At 33.6% G+C, this 16,669-nt stretch overlaps 1 protein-coding gene across 1 annotated transcript in view; it reads left to right on the forward strand.

The window, feature by feature from the left end:
- Positions 1-16,669, forward strand: part of LOC143741306 (CUB and sushi domain-containing protein 3-like) — a 323,702-nt gene that overhangs the window by 94,481 nt on the left and 212,552 nt on the right. The window contains exons 6-11 of the mRNA XM_077233739.1: positions 1,863-1,975; positions 2,626-2,703; positions 6,211-6,298; positions 9,050-9,174; positions 9,909-10,030; positions 14,054-14,157. Of these exons, the coding sequence (XP_077089854.1) occupies positions 1,863-1,975; positions 2,626-2,703; positions 6,211-6,298; positions 9,050-9,174; positions 9,909-10,030; positions 14,054-14,157 (630 nt within the window). The remainder of the gene's footprint in view (positions 1-1,862; positions 1,976-2,625; positions 2,704-6,210; positions 6,299-9,049; positions 9,175-9,908; positions 10,031-14,053; positions 14,158-16,669) is intronic.

The raw sequence follows: 16,669 nt of genomic DNA on the forward strand, positions 1-16,669 counted from the left end.
GATGCCTGACATTTTACAAATGCACAAAAAATCTCCCGTCTGCCCTTTTCGACATTACAGAACTGACAAGTGTTTGAGACTCAAGTATGAAATATGTGTTCCTTCATGTCGGATCTCACTGTAATAATTGCAGTGCTGTGTTTGATTGACAGGCCGAGGCCGAGTGGGTTAGAGTTCGCTGGGAACGAGTCGTTTGACGGATGAAATGGTTCAGCCTTGAAGTGCTTTTGCTGTGTTTTACTGTGGAGTTTGACTGTCACAGCGATTGACTATAATGAAGTTATGGCTGAATCCTGGAGTTGTTTCAGCTTTTCTGTCATTTGCATCTCAGTAAATACCAATAATTTATAAAGATTACATTTATGGCATGTGACGCTTCAAATACGTCCTCCATTTATTCTGGAACCAGGGCCACCTTATAATAACATCATGAATCCATCCACTCAAAGTTTTACTCCTTCATAGCTGAGCAGTTTTGTTGTCAGTTCTGTTTTGCAGTAAAGTATTAATTTAATCGTTAATGTTTCTCTTGAATTTACACCAGAACCTGTGCAGAATTCACTTCATAATCCCATTGTGCCCATGCGTCTCCTCCCTGAAATAACCATACATGAGCTTACAACGCCTAGTTTTACTATGCATATCCTCATCTGCATATCATTTACATATGATTATTCATCCACATGATAACATGTTTAACGGTAGGCCTACAAGACATCAGGAAAATATGAAATACGGATGTGCCGTCACATTACAAATAATTTAGTAGCCTATCCTCGCCTTGTTTTTGAATAAATAAATCGAATAGTGTAAAATACATTTCAGAGAAAGTTTTTCTCAATCTTTTCCACTGGCCAAATAGTATTTTTAATTGATTTATATTTTTAATGTAGACCTTGTTGTGCATTATTTGCACGAAACAATTTTCTCAGACAATCTGCTATTATCATGATAAGAATTATCTAGTTAAAACATTAAAACACAGCATGCCTGAGGAAAAGTGTTCAAAAGCATTGCATCCACAACAAATATTTCTATTTATTGAATAAAAAAACTGTTATAACACACTGTGTGTGAGTATATAAACAGTACTGTAATATAACTTATATTACATCTCAGTAATGATTTCATGTAGTTTAAGTGTTTAACTCCATTAATGAGAATGGCATATTTAATCTAAATGTTTATATCAGAAGTAAAACCTAGTTTAAATCATTCTTTTATTTATTTAAACTGTTATTGTGAACATGCACTGTATTTATGATTAGGACTTATAATGAAGATTTACGGTTTTAGATTTTACGGCTATATTTGCGTCGGTTTCACTAAACAGCCAAACGCACTCGCTGAGAAGAAATTGATGTTTGCTTCAATTGATAGCTTTGGTGATTGAAATTATATTTGTATTATCTTTCTGTATATGTATAATTTCCTTTAGATTTTCTGTCTAAAAGTGACCAAAAAGACATTTAACTCCAGCTCACCATCGGTGTAGTTAAACTGCTCCATCTCCAAAACCTTCGTACGCTTGGGTCAGAGTTTGGGTCACATTCTCCCGTCAAGCTTGTTTTTATAAATCACAATTTGTGCGTCGTAAGTGCGTACGCCTCTCTCAGGGCCTGTTCTGTGCCACACAACACTTATAAATGAATCCCCAGGTCACTTGATTTAGTGAATCTGAGGAGAAATGTTTAAGTTTATTGCATTTTCTCTCATTTTATTGCTGATTTAACGCATGTTATTGTAAGCCAAGGTTAGTGAGAGTTTTGTCTTCCCCTGTTCGAGCAGATCCGAGATGTGTTGATTATTAATCGCTGCATGAGAGTTTCACAAATGATTTGATCCGTCTGCATCTTCTTCAGGTTATCAGGAATTAATATTCCCGTTCCCATCGTCAGCAACAAGAACTGGTTACGGCTTCATTTCGTCACAGACAACAGCCATCGGCATAAAGGATTCAGCGCTCAATATCAAGGTACATTTTCAATAGATTTTCTTTTAAAAATGGTGTGATTCATATTGATTTACCATTTCTGGTAATTGCTTATGGGAAATATCATAAAAACATGTCCAGGTCATACATATTAATAGTACATGAGTGTATGCATATAAAGAATACAAATAAAGATTATTATATATACTAAAAATAGGCTTTGCTTTCTTGCTAAATGTATTTTTTCTCTCTTTTGATTGAGAGAGAGTTTGACCCAACAGCGTTCATGTGATTCAGGAGTTATTACATGCAGACTGCAATATCAGAAAAATCAGCTTGTTAATCTTAATCACCTTATAATTACAAATAATTACTTGATTTCTTATAACGAGGAACAGAAGACGACCTGTCGGAAGTTGAATCAAAGCAAATTATTTTACATTCATTTGATTGGAAGCAATTCTAAGACGTGAATTCCAGTCCTAATATACTGTAGGAGAATGTGTATAAAGATATAATTATATTTTAACACACAAATCATGACTCAAATGAACCGTGTTGTTTTCACACTTTGTTAACTTGTTTTCTAAATAATTACGTAGATATTTCTCATGTATTTCTGCAGCATGCTTTATAAATCTCACCTTCATGGAATTATAATTGACCTAATTATTGTTTGTTTTCTTGAGCAGTGAAACGATCTGGAGATTTTAAATCAAGGGGAGTAAAATTACTACCTGGAAAAGACAATACAAGCAAATTTTCAATAAGTAAGTGTGTTTTCTTTCTCTTTGTGAATAAAATTCCCTCTTTCACTTAAAAACTAAGAGAAAACATTGGAATTGTTTTTCTGAATATATATATATATATTTTTTTTACAAAAATCAGTATCATGTTACAGTATGTGATATATCAGATGGTTCTTTGATATACACTACAGTTCAAAAGACGGAACGTTTATTAATAATTGAGTACCAATAATAATTGATGATGATAATTGATCATAGAGTGATTTCTGAAGGATCATGTGACACTGAAGACTGGAGTAATGATGCTGAAAATTCAGCTTTGATCACAGGAATAAATTACACTTTATTATATATTCACATAGAAAACAGCTGATTTACATCGGAATAATATTTCACAATTTTAACTGTATTTTTGATGAAATAAACCCAGCCTTGGTGAGCAGAAAAACAGATTATAACATATTTTTAAACCCCAAACCTTAACAGTAGTGTGTGTACTGTTATAGGAATGGCTTATTGACCAAAATCTTGTTTTATAAATTGAGACTCTAAAAAGATTACAGATAATAGATTGTGTTAATGTGGCAAATAAAACAATTTTTTTTTGTTGAGAATACTGTATGTATGAAAGCTTGTTTCCGCCACCAAAATAAAACATTTTAAAAGATAATTGTGACTTTTTATCTCACAATTGCGAGTTTACATCTTGCCATTCTGACTATATAACTCGCAATTGCGACTTTATATCTCACAATTCTGACTATATAACTCTCAATTGCGACTTTATATCACACAATTCTGACTATATAACTCGCAATTGTGACTTTATATCACACAATTCTGACTTTATGACTCGTAATTGTGAGAAAAATTGTCAGAATTGTGAGATTAAAAGTCGCAATTACCTTTTTTTATATTTATTCTTTGAGCAGAAACACGCTTTCATAGTTTGGGAACCATAAACAACCTATGTTTATTCAGTTCTATCATAGTTCTGGTTATTGGTAATATTTGTGTGTGTGTGTGTGTGTGTGTGTGTGTGTGTGTGTGTGTGTGTGTGTGTGTGTGTGTGTGTGTGTGTATGTGTGTGTGTGTGTGTGTGTGTGTGTGTGTGTGTGTGTGTGTGTGTGTGTGTGTGTGTGTGTGTGTGTGTGTGTGTGTGTGTGTGTGTGTGTGTGTGTGTGTGGGTTGTTTAGGCTTGTTCAGCAAGCAGCTTTAAGATCTACTCTCAGTGCTCCTGCATGTCATGCGTAATTATGGCTGTTAATATTGTTGCTCTAATGTCATAAAAGCTCTTCGCTGGTTAATTTCTTTCAGATGTGCATCCCTGTTAATTGTTTAATATTCCGTTGATGTTATTCCGCTGGTGATTTTGCATCTACTCCTTCAAAGCCTGTGATTCATAAAGCACGAACAATGCCACATATTTGTAATCCTCCCGCTTGCCATTTAGCAAATGGATCAAAGGAAATTAGAGCATCCGACGAAACCGAAATCTGCATTTTGATTAATTGAGCTTAGCTTGACTTACAGGTCCCTCACCCACTGAAGCTCTCCAGAAGAGAATGTCGAATCCGGGAAGAGAATGGCTTTAGGGGACACGCAGGTGGTTGGATTTCACTCCGACCGAGTCTTAATTACTCGACTGAGACGGCCAATCCTAACCTGGATCCGGCAGATGCCGATCGCTATCTATGGAAATGAGCTTTACACTCAAAGTCCTTTTTTATGGCTCCACGTGATGAACCGCAGAACCCAATGATTCATTTCGCCCTCGACAATATAGCACTCCAAACACTTAATTACAAGCGGATCAAATTTTTATGAGCCTCTATTTCACAGCGTCTGCATCACGCATTTGGAAGTATGAGTTATGAGGGAATTAGCGAGTGTTATTCAGGACCTCAGTCTGCTGTCAAACACCCCTTTCTAAATGCTTCCCTTAATGGGGACCTTTTATGGCTTCATTTTGTTTTTTGCAAGCATTATTTTCCTCATATTCTGTCAGTAACGCTCTGTTTACTTCCTGTCTCTATGAAGCCCCTCCTTCTGAAAAGCACACTGTGCTCTGATTGGTCGGCTGGATCAGTGTGTTGTGATTGGTCGAGCGCTTCGAGTGTGTTTGGGAAATGTCCCGCCCCTTACCATAACCGCCAGTTTAACACACTACTAACTAACTCAACCAGGCCCCGCCCCTTTATTCTGCGTATGAATAATTTAAAGTTGTAAATCCAGCTTTTAATGTTGAAATCATGGTTTGTGCTTAAAGCATATTAAAAACACCACATAGACATTTTGTCTATGTGGTGTTTTTAATATGCTTTAACACAAACCATGTGTAAATTCATCGACAGCATTGCTGAGTATTTTCTGCTTAAAACTGCAGTGAACCAAAGACAGTCTCAAAAACACGCTTTGAAATCGCTGGTGTTTCTGACGTCACAAACTACCTTGTAACCAATCAGATCAACGTGTGATCGTCAACGAGTGGATCTCTGAGTGAGTGGAGGCGGGGCTCATTTGCATATTCATAGATTTGCGAATACTAAATGAGGCAAGGGTGTCGAGTTACATTCAAGATATTTTAAGACATGAAGATTTTTTTTCAAGAGAAAAAAACGTTTAAATATGTAATTTTGGTGATCGAAGATGAGTTTTAAGGGATGAAATTATTGATTAAATGAGGAAAATTGTGACTTGTTCGTTCCCGGAAGAAACTCAAGACTACAAGGAAGGCGTTGACACTGATATAGAGAATAACTTTGCAGAGCTTTTTCATGCTCAAACATCAACATTACACACTTAAGAAAGATGAACATAGGAAAAAGCATATTATGTCCTGCATAACGGTAATTATCATGCGCCCATTGATGGAGGAGATATTGACTTTTGTCACATATAGTGTATAAATCATATTCATAAATCATACGAGTGGTGCCATAGGATATTTAAACGTGTGATTTTGGTCAATAGCCATAACTGTGACGTCCAGGAGTGTATCGCGTACATTAGTGTTTAACAGAGTCCTCATCAGGTCATTTCTGTAATGTAAATGTTTGAAGAACAAATGCCATATGTGTGATGAGGCTTTCTCTCACAATAAATGAGCAAAGTACTAAAGTTACGTTTAGCTACATCATTACTAACATAATTAATAATAATAATAATAATAATAATCTTTATTTTATATAGTGCCTTTTAAAGTAGCATCTCAAAGCACTTTACATAAAAATAATGAAATTAAAAGATACACATAACAGTCCAGGCAGTAAAAACTAAACAAGCAATAAAAAATAAAAAGCCAATATAATAACAAAGAAAGTAATCACATGAATCACATAAAATTCATGTGGATTAAAGATTAAAGTTGGCTGGTTTGTGTATGTAAACCTTTGATTTGTGCCGGACCATGAGAGAAAGCACCAAGTCTCTGTTGATTGAGGATGAAAGCTCAATATCTGAGGTTATGGAGAGCATGAGCACAGGTTATGAAGGCTGATATCTCCATATGCACTATTTCTCCCACAGTGAATGAAGGAATGGTCAAGCAAGTTTCCAATTTCTGCCCAGACCCCGGAGAACCGGAGAACGGCAAACGCATCGGCACAGATTACAGGTAAACCTCCTCGTTCACTTCAAAAAAGGCTTTTCTTACTTAGTATTTTTGTCTCGTTTCCAGTCCAAATATCAAACATTTCTTAAATCAGGATGCATTTACTAAAGATGTAAAATGACATAAGATATTAAGTCTTGTTTTCTGGGGGAATTCATTGAAATTAAGTGAGTTGATGCTTAAGGTGAGGCACGGCAGGCAAAAACATTGGGTTTTTTCCACTTGTCAATTTTGAGATTTGGGGATATTTGTCTTCAATAACACGTCTTCTTTCAGACTTGTGGTGAAAAAAAGTCAGAAATACACATTTAGGTCTTTATTTTACTACACTTTGTCTTTTTGCGTCTGTAGATTTCTCATAAATTCATCAAAAGTTGTCGTTTTAGATCTGCCCGCTACTGTTAGAAAGCTCTCTCTCTCGTGTACAACACTGCCGGATCCAAATATGGTCATTTCCTGTTTATCAGCAAACAATCGTGAAAGTAAAAGGGGGGATTTAACTCTAAATGCGCAATCTCATTTTACAATATAAATCTTTAAAGCCTGGTTTTTCAAAATGACTTTTCTCTCTTACTCCAAGTCCAAAATCTCCACTTCAGTAGCACCTATATACACCAAACTTTACAGTCTTGTACCTAGTTATATTATGAAGAAATTTACTGAGGGATTTGTAAATATATTATTCCTAGCCTGATTTATATAACATTTTATTCCAAAAAAACATGGCAAAAATCATTTTTGAAGGCTATTGACAGTATATTCTGATTTACAGAATAACAAAAGTAGATATCCATAAATCCCTCTGTAATTTTTTCCCCATCTAATATATGAACACAATGAAATAAGAATTTCGAACCGGGCTTTGTCCAATACTTATGCAAATTAGTGCATATTTAATTAGATAATGCCTAATTTACATATTTAAACATTAAATTACAGAAAACTTGTAATACATTTTCTTTCTCATATTAATGTAGGTAATCAACTGGGAAAGTTTCATGGTGATATCTGCTAGTTCTAAATGTTACCCTATTCACCTGTAGTGTCTCGCCTTAAAACAAGCTGAATTATTTGCCAATGGGGTCAGAAAAGTAATCTGGTTTCTGTTTAAATTAAGATTATTTTTCTCACCCCATTGGCAGATAATTTTGCTTTTTTTTAAGCATCAACTCACTTAATTTTAATGATTTCGCCCGAAAAACATGACATGATATCTTAAATCAAGATGCATTTACTATGAGTAAAAATGACATAAGAATTTTTAGATATTTGGACTGGAAACAAGACAAAAATACTAAGTAAGAAAAGCATATTTTGCAGTGTTGTACAGGCGTCAGTACTGGACACATAAGTGCAGTTTGGTTTCAAAAAGTATGCAATTGTGAAAGTTTATCTCATGAATATTCATTAGGTCATGCATAATATAACATGATATTTTACTGTTTTGATAGCCTACCTACGCCTAGTTATTTCAGTTGCGGTGAAATGCTTGATAGCCTGTAACAGGAAGGCTATGAGATATTATTTGCTCATTTACAAGCCGGAACTGAAAAGTAAACAGTAACACCTAAGCATCAAATTATTCAAACAACAATTATCATTGAGGTTATATGATCTGACAGAAATATGTTCTCATTAGGTAATAATTTGAAGCAGCAAATAATGATAAGTGATCGAGAATTTGTGATGCATTTTATTTAATTTTAAAAAGATTAGGCTACATAATGTAATATATTCTATTTTATTTGCTTAAATATTAATATTAATATGTTTCATGTTAATTTATAAAAAAATATATACATTTAAATAATAATGCAACTAAAATTTAATGTTATATTTTATTACTTTTCTTTTTAAAATATCAATAGTTTTTGCAAAATGTGCATTTATTAAATATAAATGTATTAATTTAGCAAAATGAAAATAGATTTGATGTTATATGTATAATATGTATTTTATTCAACACTATCTCACGACCAATTCGTATAAATACGTACGAGTTATTAAAAGGTGGTAAACCTCGTAAAATTTGTACGAATTGCTGTGAGATCGTTTTTTTTATTTGCTTAAATATTAATAATTTTGCTTAATATTTATTTAGCAAAATATCAATTTAAATATTAATTCAAGGTTAATTTAGCAAAAACATTTACACATTTTTTAGATATTAATAGTCAAAGTATTAATTTAAATGTCAATTTAGCTCAATTTAAAAAGTATGTATATGTAAAATAATATATATGCCATTCCTAATATAACATTAATATTTTTTGTTAATGACTAATTTAATAACATTTAATATGAATATTTTTTGCAAACATACTGAATGTCATATTTTCTCTCTAATTTTCTTGTAATTATTAATTTGGCAAAAAGTACACATTTATTATGCAATTTCTATCACAATTTTATATGCTTAAATATGAATATTGATATTCTCTTTATTTTTTTATTTCACTCTATGATTAGTAGCCTAATTGTAAAGCACTACTTTACCTCTGTCACATTCAGTTGAAACGACCACTCTTAAAAAAAATCAAAAAGGAATTAATTAAAGCTATTAAATCATAAAGTCGGGACAAAATTAGCCATGTAAAAAAAAATAATGGGGACGTTTCCCAGCATGAAGGATGTCTGTGCGTATAGTTATTTGAGTAGCAGTGAAATCCCTGATTATTCCTTCCTGACATTTGCTCTGACACGAGGCCTGATAAATCTGTGTGTGTGTGTGTGTGTGTGTGTGTGTGTGTTCAGCATCGGTGCGATGGTTCAGTTCATCTGTGACGAGGATCACGTGCTTCAGGGATCTAAGATCATCACGTGTCAGAGAGTTGCGGAGGTGTTCGCAGCCTGGAGTGACCACAGACCCGTCTGCAAACGTAACACCACTCACTTACTTCATTACTATATTACAAAGCTTCATGTCTTACTTTTTTTACATTCCTTAAAAACACATTGTTTCTCGTGAATTCAATCGGAAGAAATCGCCACGCCCTCAGAGATGTTTAGCTGTGTGAACAAAATGATTCTTTCGAACGAACCTATTGAATCGGTTCACTGATATCACTGAATGATTCATTTGTGAATCAGACTGATTTTGATTCACCAGCTCACTGATTCAATATGAATCTTAGAATTGATTATTGTCAATGAAATCATTATGTTAGTTATTTGTGAACTAAATCTGCTGTAAAGGGGCTGTTTGAGCCTTTTGAAATGCTTGAATGTGGACATGTTCGTATTTGTGTCATCGTCTGTACGGCGTTTTAGTTAAAAATAACTTAAAATTAATGCCATGTATCTTCTGTAGCAGTCTTAAATTATATAAAACTCGTATTGTTTTCATAGCGTTCCTCTTATAATAATGTATTTTGCCCCATGTGACACCTGGTTTTACTCAAATGGTTGCACACAGTTAGTTTTTTCCCCTTTTCGAAATAAAAACTTAGCTTATTTGTAATAATGTATGCATTTTTCTTATTAGTGCTGACTAGAAAAAAAATTGAAAAAAAATGCTGAAAGTTCATTTAAATTTTACTTTATTTTTGAGTGTTCGGCTTCTCTGCCTTATGATAAATGACTATTTGTGTGTATTTGTGTGTTTTGTTTGCAGTGAAAACTTGCGGGATGAACCTCTTCGGTCCTTCAGGAACGTTTACATCGCCCAATTTCCCCATCCAGTATGAGAGTAACTCGCAGTGTGTTTGGATTATCAGCGCCAGTAACCCCAATAAGGTACAACACACACACACACACACACACACACACACACACACACACACACACACACACACACACACACACACACACACAGACACACACACACACACACAGACACAGACACAGACACAGACACACGCACACACACACACACACACACACACACACAGACACACACTCACTCACACACACACACACACACACACACACACACACACACACACACACACACACACACACACACAGACACAGACACAGGCACACGCACACACACACACACACACACACACACACACACACACACACACACACACCCTTACTCACACTGACTCACTCACTCACTCACTCACTACCTCTCTCTCTCTCTCTCACACACACACAGACACACGCACATACGCACGCACAGACACAGACACACGCACATACGCACACACGCACACACACACACACACACACACAGACACACGCACACACGCACACACGCACACACACACACACACACACACACACACACAAACACACACACACACACTTACTCACACTGACTCACTCACTACCTCTCTCTCTCTATCTCTCTCTCTCTCACACACACACACACACACACACACACACAGACACACGCACATACGCACACACAGACACACACAAACACACACACACACATACTCTCTCTCTCTCTTAAAATGTAAATGCATTTTACAAAAATATATACATATAATGTTTATGTAAACATACATATATTTCATATTGTATATGAACATGTCAATATTGTATATAAAGATGAATGTGTTTATCGGCTGCTTAATTCACAAAATGAAATATAAAAAGTTGAAACAATAATAATTCAAACTAAATCCACTGAATGCAGCTTGTGTGTCCTGATGAACCCTGTAAGATCCCATACAGAATCTTTCCTTCGGAGAGTGTTTTCATGTCAGTTTTCTAAACGGATTCCCAGCATTATAATGTCTTTATTTTAGTATGATTGTTTGATTTTTGCTCTGTTGAAGCGTGTCGTTGCGAGAGGTTCCCTGTGACGTGTCAATATCTCACGTTAGGATTTAATTGTCTTATTAAACCTCGTTAATGAAAGCATCACCATTTTGGTCTAAAAACACAGAAGAATATTAACTATTATGATATGTATGCAATTTACAGTAGATTTTGTGAGACAACAGTTTTTCTTTCCATGCGCTCAGGTGTAGGTTTTCAATTTTTTTAAACATTTTTTCTACCCATTTCTTGCCAGGCCATTAGCAACTAGCAAATAGTTGATTTGTGTCCTCAATTGCTGCTAAATCTGAGCTTTCCTCTGGTGAGAAATGCAAATGAGTCCTAACACACATAACATTATTACCTCATTTATCTTCGCCCGATGGAATTGCAAAGTTCAAATTTTATTGCGCTTTCCGCAGACCCATTATTAGAGACCCATGGGCAGCTCATTGGCATTATTATTGTGTTAACACAATAAATGAAGTTAATATATGAACTTAAAGGGGCAAAGCAGGATTTTCTTATGCTAGCCTGATCATTTTCATTACTATAACACTAATAATATCAGCGCCGTAACAGGCTTTGTTCTGGACCTCCTGTAAACTGCTTAATTTCATTCATATATATATACATACATACATATATTATATTATATTATATTATATTAATCATTTTCACACAATAAAGTAAATTACCATTCAAAAGTTTGGTGTAAGGAAGATTTTATTAGTTAATTTTTTTTAAAGAAATTTATAATTTTATTTTGCAATGATTCATTAAATTGATCAAAAGTCAGAGAAAAGAAACATTTACAATGTTCGGAAAGATTTCCATTTCCAATAAATGCTGTTCTTTTGAACTTTGTTCATCAAATAGTCCTGTAAAATAAAATGTATCACGGTTTCCAGAAGAATATGAAGCTGTTTTCAACATTGATAATAATCATAAATGTTTCTTGAGCATCAAATCATCATATTATAGTGATTTCTGAAGGATCATGTGACACTGAAGACTGGAGTAATGATGCTGAAAATTCAGCTTTGATCACAGGAATAAATTACACTTTACTATATATTCACATAGAAAACAGATATTTTAAACTGTAATAATATGTCACATTTTTTACTGTATTTTAACTGTATTTTTGATCAAATAAATGCAGCCTTGGTGAGCAGAAGATACTTCTAAGATTTTTAAAATCTTATCGACTATAATCTTTTGAATATTGTGCATATTATAATGGTTTGTTGGATATTTTTCCAAGTAACTTATGAAGTAATGCATTACTTTTGAATTTACAGTTACTTTTTCCAAAGATTCAGTATTCTTTAAAATGAATAAAAACGCAAAAGTAATGTAGCACATTATTGTGCATATAAAGTAACTAAGTATTAAATTAGTTACTTTTATAGGGAGTATCGCAATATTAAAACGCATTAAAGTAACTTTTCCCATGCAACAGTGTTGAAAAGTTTCCCTATTATTATTTTAAGAAACATTTTAAAAAGTAGCAGAACTGAAATGAAAAAATGCATGGTGAAAAGCAAATTATGTAATCCGATTACTTTTTCCCAAGTAACTAGTTAAGTTACGCATTACTTTTGAATTTACAGTTACTTTTTCAAATAATCCAGTATTCCTTAAAAATTAATAAAAACGCAAAAATAATGTAGCACATTATTGTCCATATAAAGTAAGTAAGTAATGCAATTAGTTACTTTTATAGGGAGTATCACAATATTAAAACGTATTAAAGTAACTTTTCCCATGCAACAGTGGAAACGTGCCAGAAGGACATCTGATGGACGATTTTATTAGTTTAATTGTTTTAAGAAAATAATACTTTTACTCTGCAATGATACATTAAATTGATCAAAAGTCAGAGAAAATAAACTTTTATAATGTATATGTATAATTATAAATGTATAATTTATAATGTTAGGAAAGATTTCCATTTCAAATAAATGCTATTCCTTTTAACTTTCTATTCATTAAAGAATCCTGAAAAAATAAAATGCATCACAGTTTCCATAAAAATATGAACTATTTTCAATTAAACAAATGCAGCCTTGGTGAGCAGAAGATACTTCCTTCAAAAACATTTCTAAAATCTTACCAACTTTTGAATAGTGTGCATATTGCAATGGTTTGTTTTTTTAATTATTTGTTTAACTCAGAATTATTATTATTTTAAGAAACATTTAAAAAAGTAGCAGAACTAAATGAAAAATGCACGGTGAAAAGCGAGTTACGTAATCAGCGAGTTATGTAATCAGATTACTTCTTTCCAAGTAACTAGTAAAGTAACGCATTACTTTTGAATTTACAACAAAACAAGTTACTTTTTCAAATAATTCAGTATTCCTTAAATTATTAAAAACGCAAAACTAATGTAGCGCAGATTACTTTAGTTACTTTTATGGGGAGTATCACAATATTACAACGCATTACTTTTAAAAGTAACTTTTCCCAATTGTGGTGAAAAGTTTCCCAGCTATTAATGCGACATTCATTTAACAAGTTCGAATCTGTTAGCGTAAATATTAATAAACCCCAGAAGTGAAGAATCCCTCATATATGTGGTAAACGTGGCAGAAGGGCAGTTCTGATGGCTCGTCGTCTCTCCACACACACACACACACACACACCGGGGGTGATTATGCAAACCGGCGAGTCACTCCACTGTTTACTCGCGAGTTTGAGCCGCTGATTGAAAGCACTCTCGGAAAATTCATTGGATGTGTGGATGATTTGCTGGGAAATTGATGTATTGTCCCAGCTGAATTTTTCAGTTATAGCTCAAGAGCGTATGTAAAAATATACAGGCAACAACATATGCTGTGGCCAAGTGCTGTGCTCATGAATATCATATTTACTGAGAACAGTGTGTATCATTTATATTTAATGAAGTTTCTAGATTTGTGAAGCTTAATTAAAGGAACGCACTCTCATTGTGTGTAACAGAAAGCGTATGGAGAAATCCCACCGGTCATTGGTTCCAGTGGCGTTCCCACTGATTCTGTCGTTTTCTTCCCATCGCAGGTTATTCAAATCAATTTCGAAGAGTTCGACTTGGAGCTGGGATACGATACGCTGACTGTCGGAGACGGTGGAGAGGTTGGCGACTCCAAAACAATCATACAAGTGTAAGATTCAGTGCTATACTTCAGTTGTGTGTTATGATGAGTGTTTTGCGCACTGCAAACTCTTGTTAAACATTCTTAAATCAAGATACATTTACTGGAGAAGCAAGAAGACTGAAGGCTTTGTTCACTGAAAAATGCATGAAAATAAAGCAGGTTTGTGCTTAACTTTTTTCCCATTATTTTTTTATTTTATTTTCCTGTTATTTGTTCTTGTTTAAAGCACAACTCAATTCAATTTTATGCATTTTTCATTGAACAAGACTTTATATCTTTTTGCTTTTTGACTTTTTGCTTTTCCAGTAAATGTATCTTGGTTTTAAGAATGTTTAGATGTTTGCAATTGAAAAACGAGACAGACATATCAAGGAAAAAAATCACATTTTGCAGCGGATTGCTTGGCAAAAACATCATCTAAATAAGCTTTTTATCTTGTTTTTCAGTTAAAATATCCAAAATCCTTAAATCGAGATGTATTTACTTGAGAAACACAACATGCTTAAAATATGGGAAAGCTATTAAGATATACAAAATTAAAGCCTTGAAGTTAATGTGTGTATATATATTTATATGTGTGTGTGTATATATGTATGTATTTATATGGGTGTATATGTGTGTGTGTGTGTGTGTGTGTGTGTATATATAAATACATATATATATACATACATATATATATATATATATATATATATATGTGTGTGTATATATATATGTGTGTTAAACAAGAATTATTTGCCAATGGAGTAAGAAAAATAAACTTAATTCAAGGCCTTTAATATCTTATGAAATCTTGTTTTTTAAGTAAATTTATCTTCCTTTAAGGATTTTTGGATATTTTAACTGGAAAACAAGTCAAAATGATTTTTCTAGTGTTGAGTAATTAGCATTGACCACTGACTTGCAGTCAGAATATTTTATTTTTGTCACTTTCTCAGTTTTTCTTTTTCTTTCCCACTTGGGTTTCTTGCACCAACAAGTCATTATGTAGTTTTGCATGACAATTTACTATGCATAAGTGTTGTTAAAATATATATATAACAAATAAAATTCATATCAGACAGCCCACACAAGATTTCTGTGAATAAATTCACATGCCACACGTGTCCGGACATGTCTGCATAATATTTGAATGATTCAATTTTTGAATAAACCCTGATTCCCTCTTTAAAACGTCCAACTTTAATAGACTCTACGAGTGTTTTATCTTGCATTTGGTTCAGCTTTGCAGAAGTTATTCGTTTCAATAGCTTGAAAGCCACAAAACCGTAAAAACCACACAGGCTCAAATGCTCCGGCTATATTTTCCTCCTCACAAACCAGTTTTCCGTCCAGCTCTTCTCCCAGTCATGCGTATGTCTCTGGTGTCTTTGGTGACGGTCTGCGCTGCTTTCTGGCGCATTTGCCTGGCGCTTCGCCAGCTGGGATCCATTGAGCGTTCCTCAAGGACAAAAGCCTGGCGCCGGAGCACTAACAGACACTGTAAGGCTCAATTAAGGCCTTTCTCAGGGTTTATGGCGGTCAAATGGGTTTGCTACTTTTATGATTATGCTTTATCAAAGACTTTAGATATGCAAAGTGATATACACAAAGTGCTCTCATATTACTATGAATGGGAGAAATATGTGCAATATGGAGGAATAACCTCTTTTCCCATTTAAAGCGGCAGGAGCTGAAACGGCTTTTTAAAGATGGCCGCGAGTCAGATGACTTGCCTTAAAGGGACTTTGGATTTATTTATAAAAGTACTATAGAATTACACATAGAAAATGGCTGTTTTACATTGTAATAATATTTCACTATTTTCACTGTTTTTATTATCAAATAAATGCAGCCTTGGTGAGCAAAAATACTTTTTGTAACAAACATTTAAAAAATTTGAACTTTTGAACAGTGTGCATATTGCAATGGGTTTTTTATTTATTATTTGTTTAACTCAGAATTATTACTATTATAATTATTTTAAGGAAATTTAATTAAAGTAGTATGTAACATATTCATTGAAAACATTGTTTTATTATTAAAAGTATGTCACCAATGATTTAAATATATTTTTTTTGTTTTTACTGGTGCTACAAACGATTACAGACACTTAAGATGTTGGACATTAATTTCATGAATTTGAAGCACAAAAACAATCTAGAAAAAGTGATTGATTTTTTTCCTGAAAAATAAAAAAGATAATACCGACTACAAACGTTTGAACTGTAGTGCAACTTGGACTACCAAATAAATAACATTGTGTATGAATACAGTAATCATTCAGTATCAGTATTGCCTTCGGACATCACAGTTGGGTTACAGTTGGGTATCGTTTGCATTTTAACGATTTCGATTCCAATAAGGTAAAAAAAATAAAATAAAAAAACGTAGATATAATTCACATTTAGTCTTATTTCAAAACATTTAATTGTAATTGAATGTCACAAACAAAAATCAATAGGCTAAAGAACACTAACGCAAGGAACGTTTGCCTGTGGTTTAATAATACCATAGAAAACCAACTTGCCTAACTAAT

This window comes from Siphateles boraxobius, unplaced genomic scaffold, assembly GCF_051911475.1.
Source record: "Siphateles boraxobius isolate OS27281-9 unplaced genomic scaffold, OSU_SipBor_1 186, whole genome shotgun sequence".
Lineage (NCBI taxonomy): Eukaryota > Metazoa > Chordata > Actinopteri > Cypriniformes > Leuciscidae > Siphateles > Siphateles boraxobius.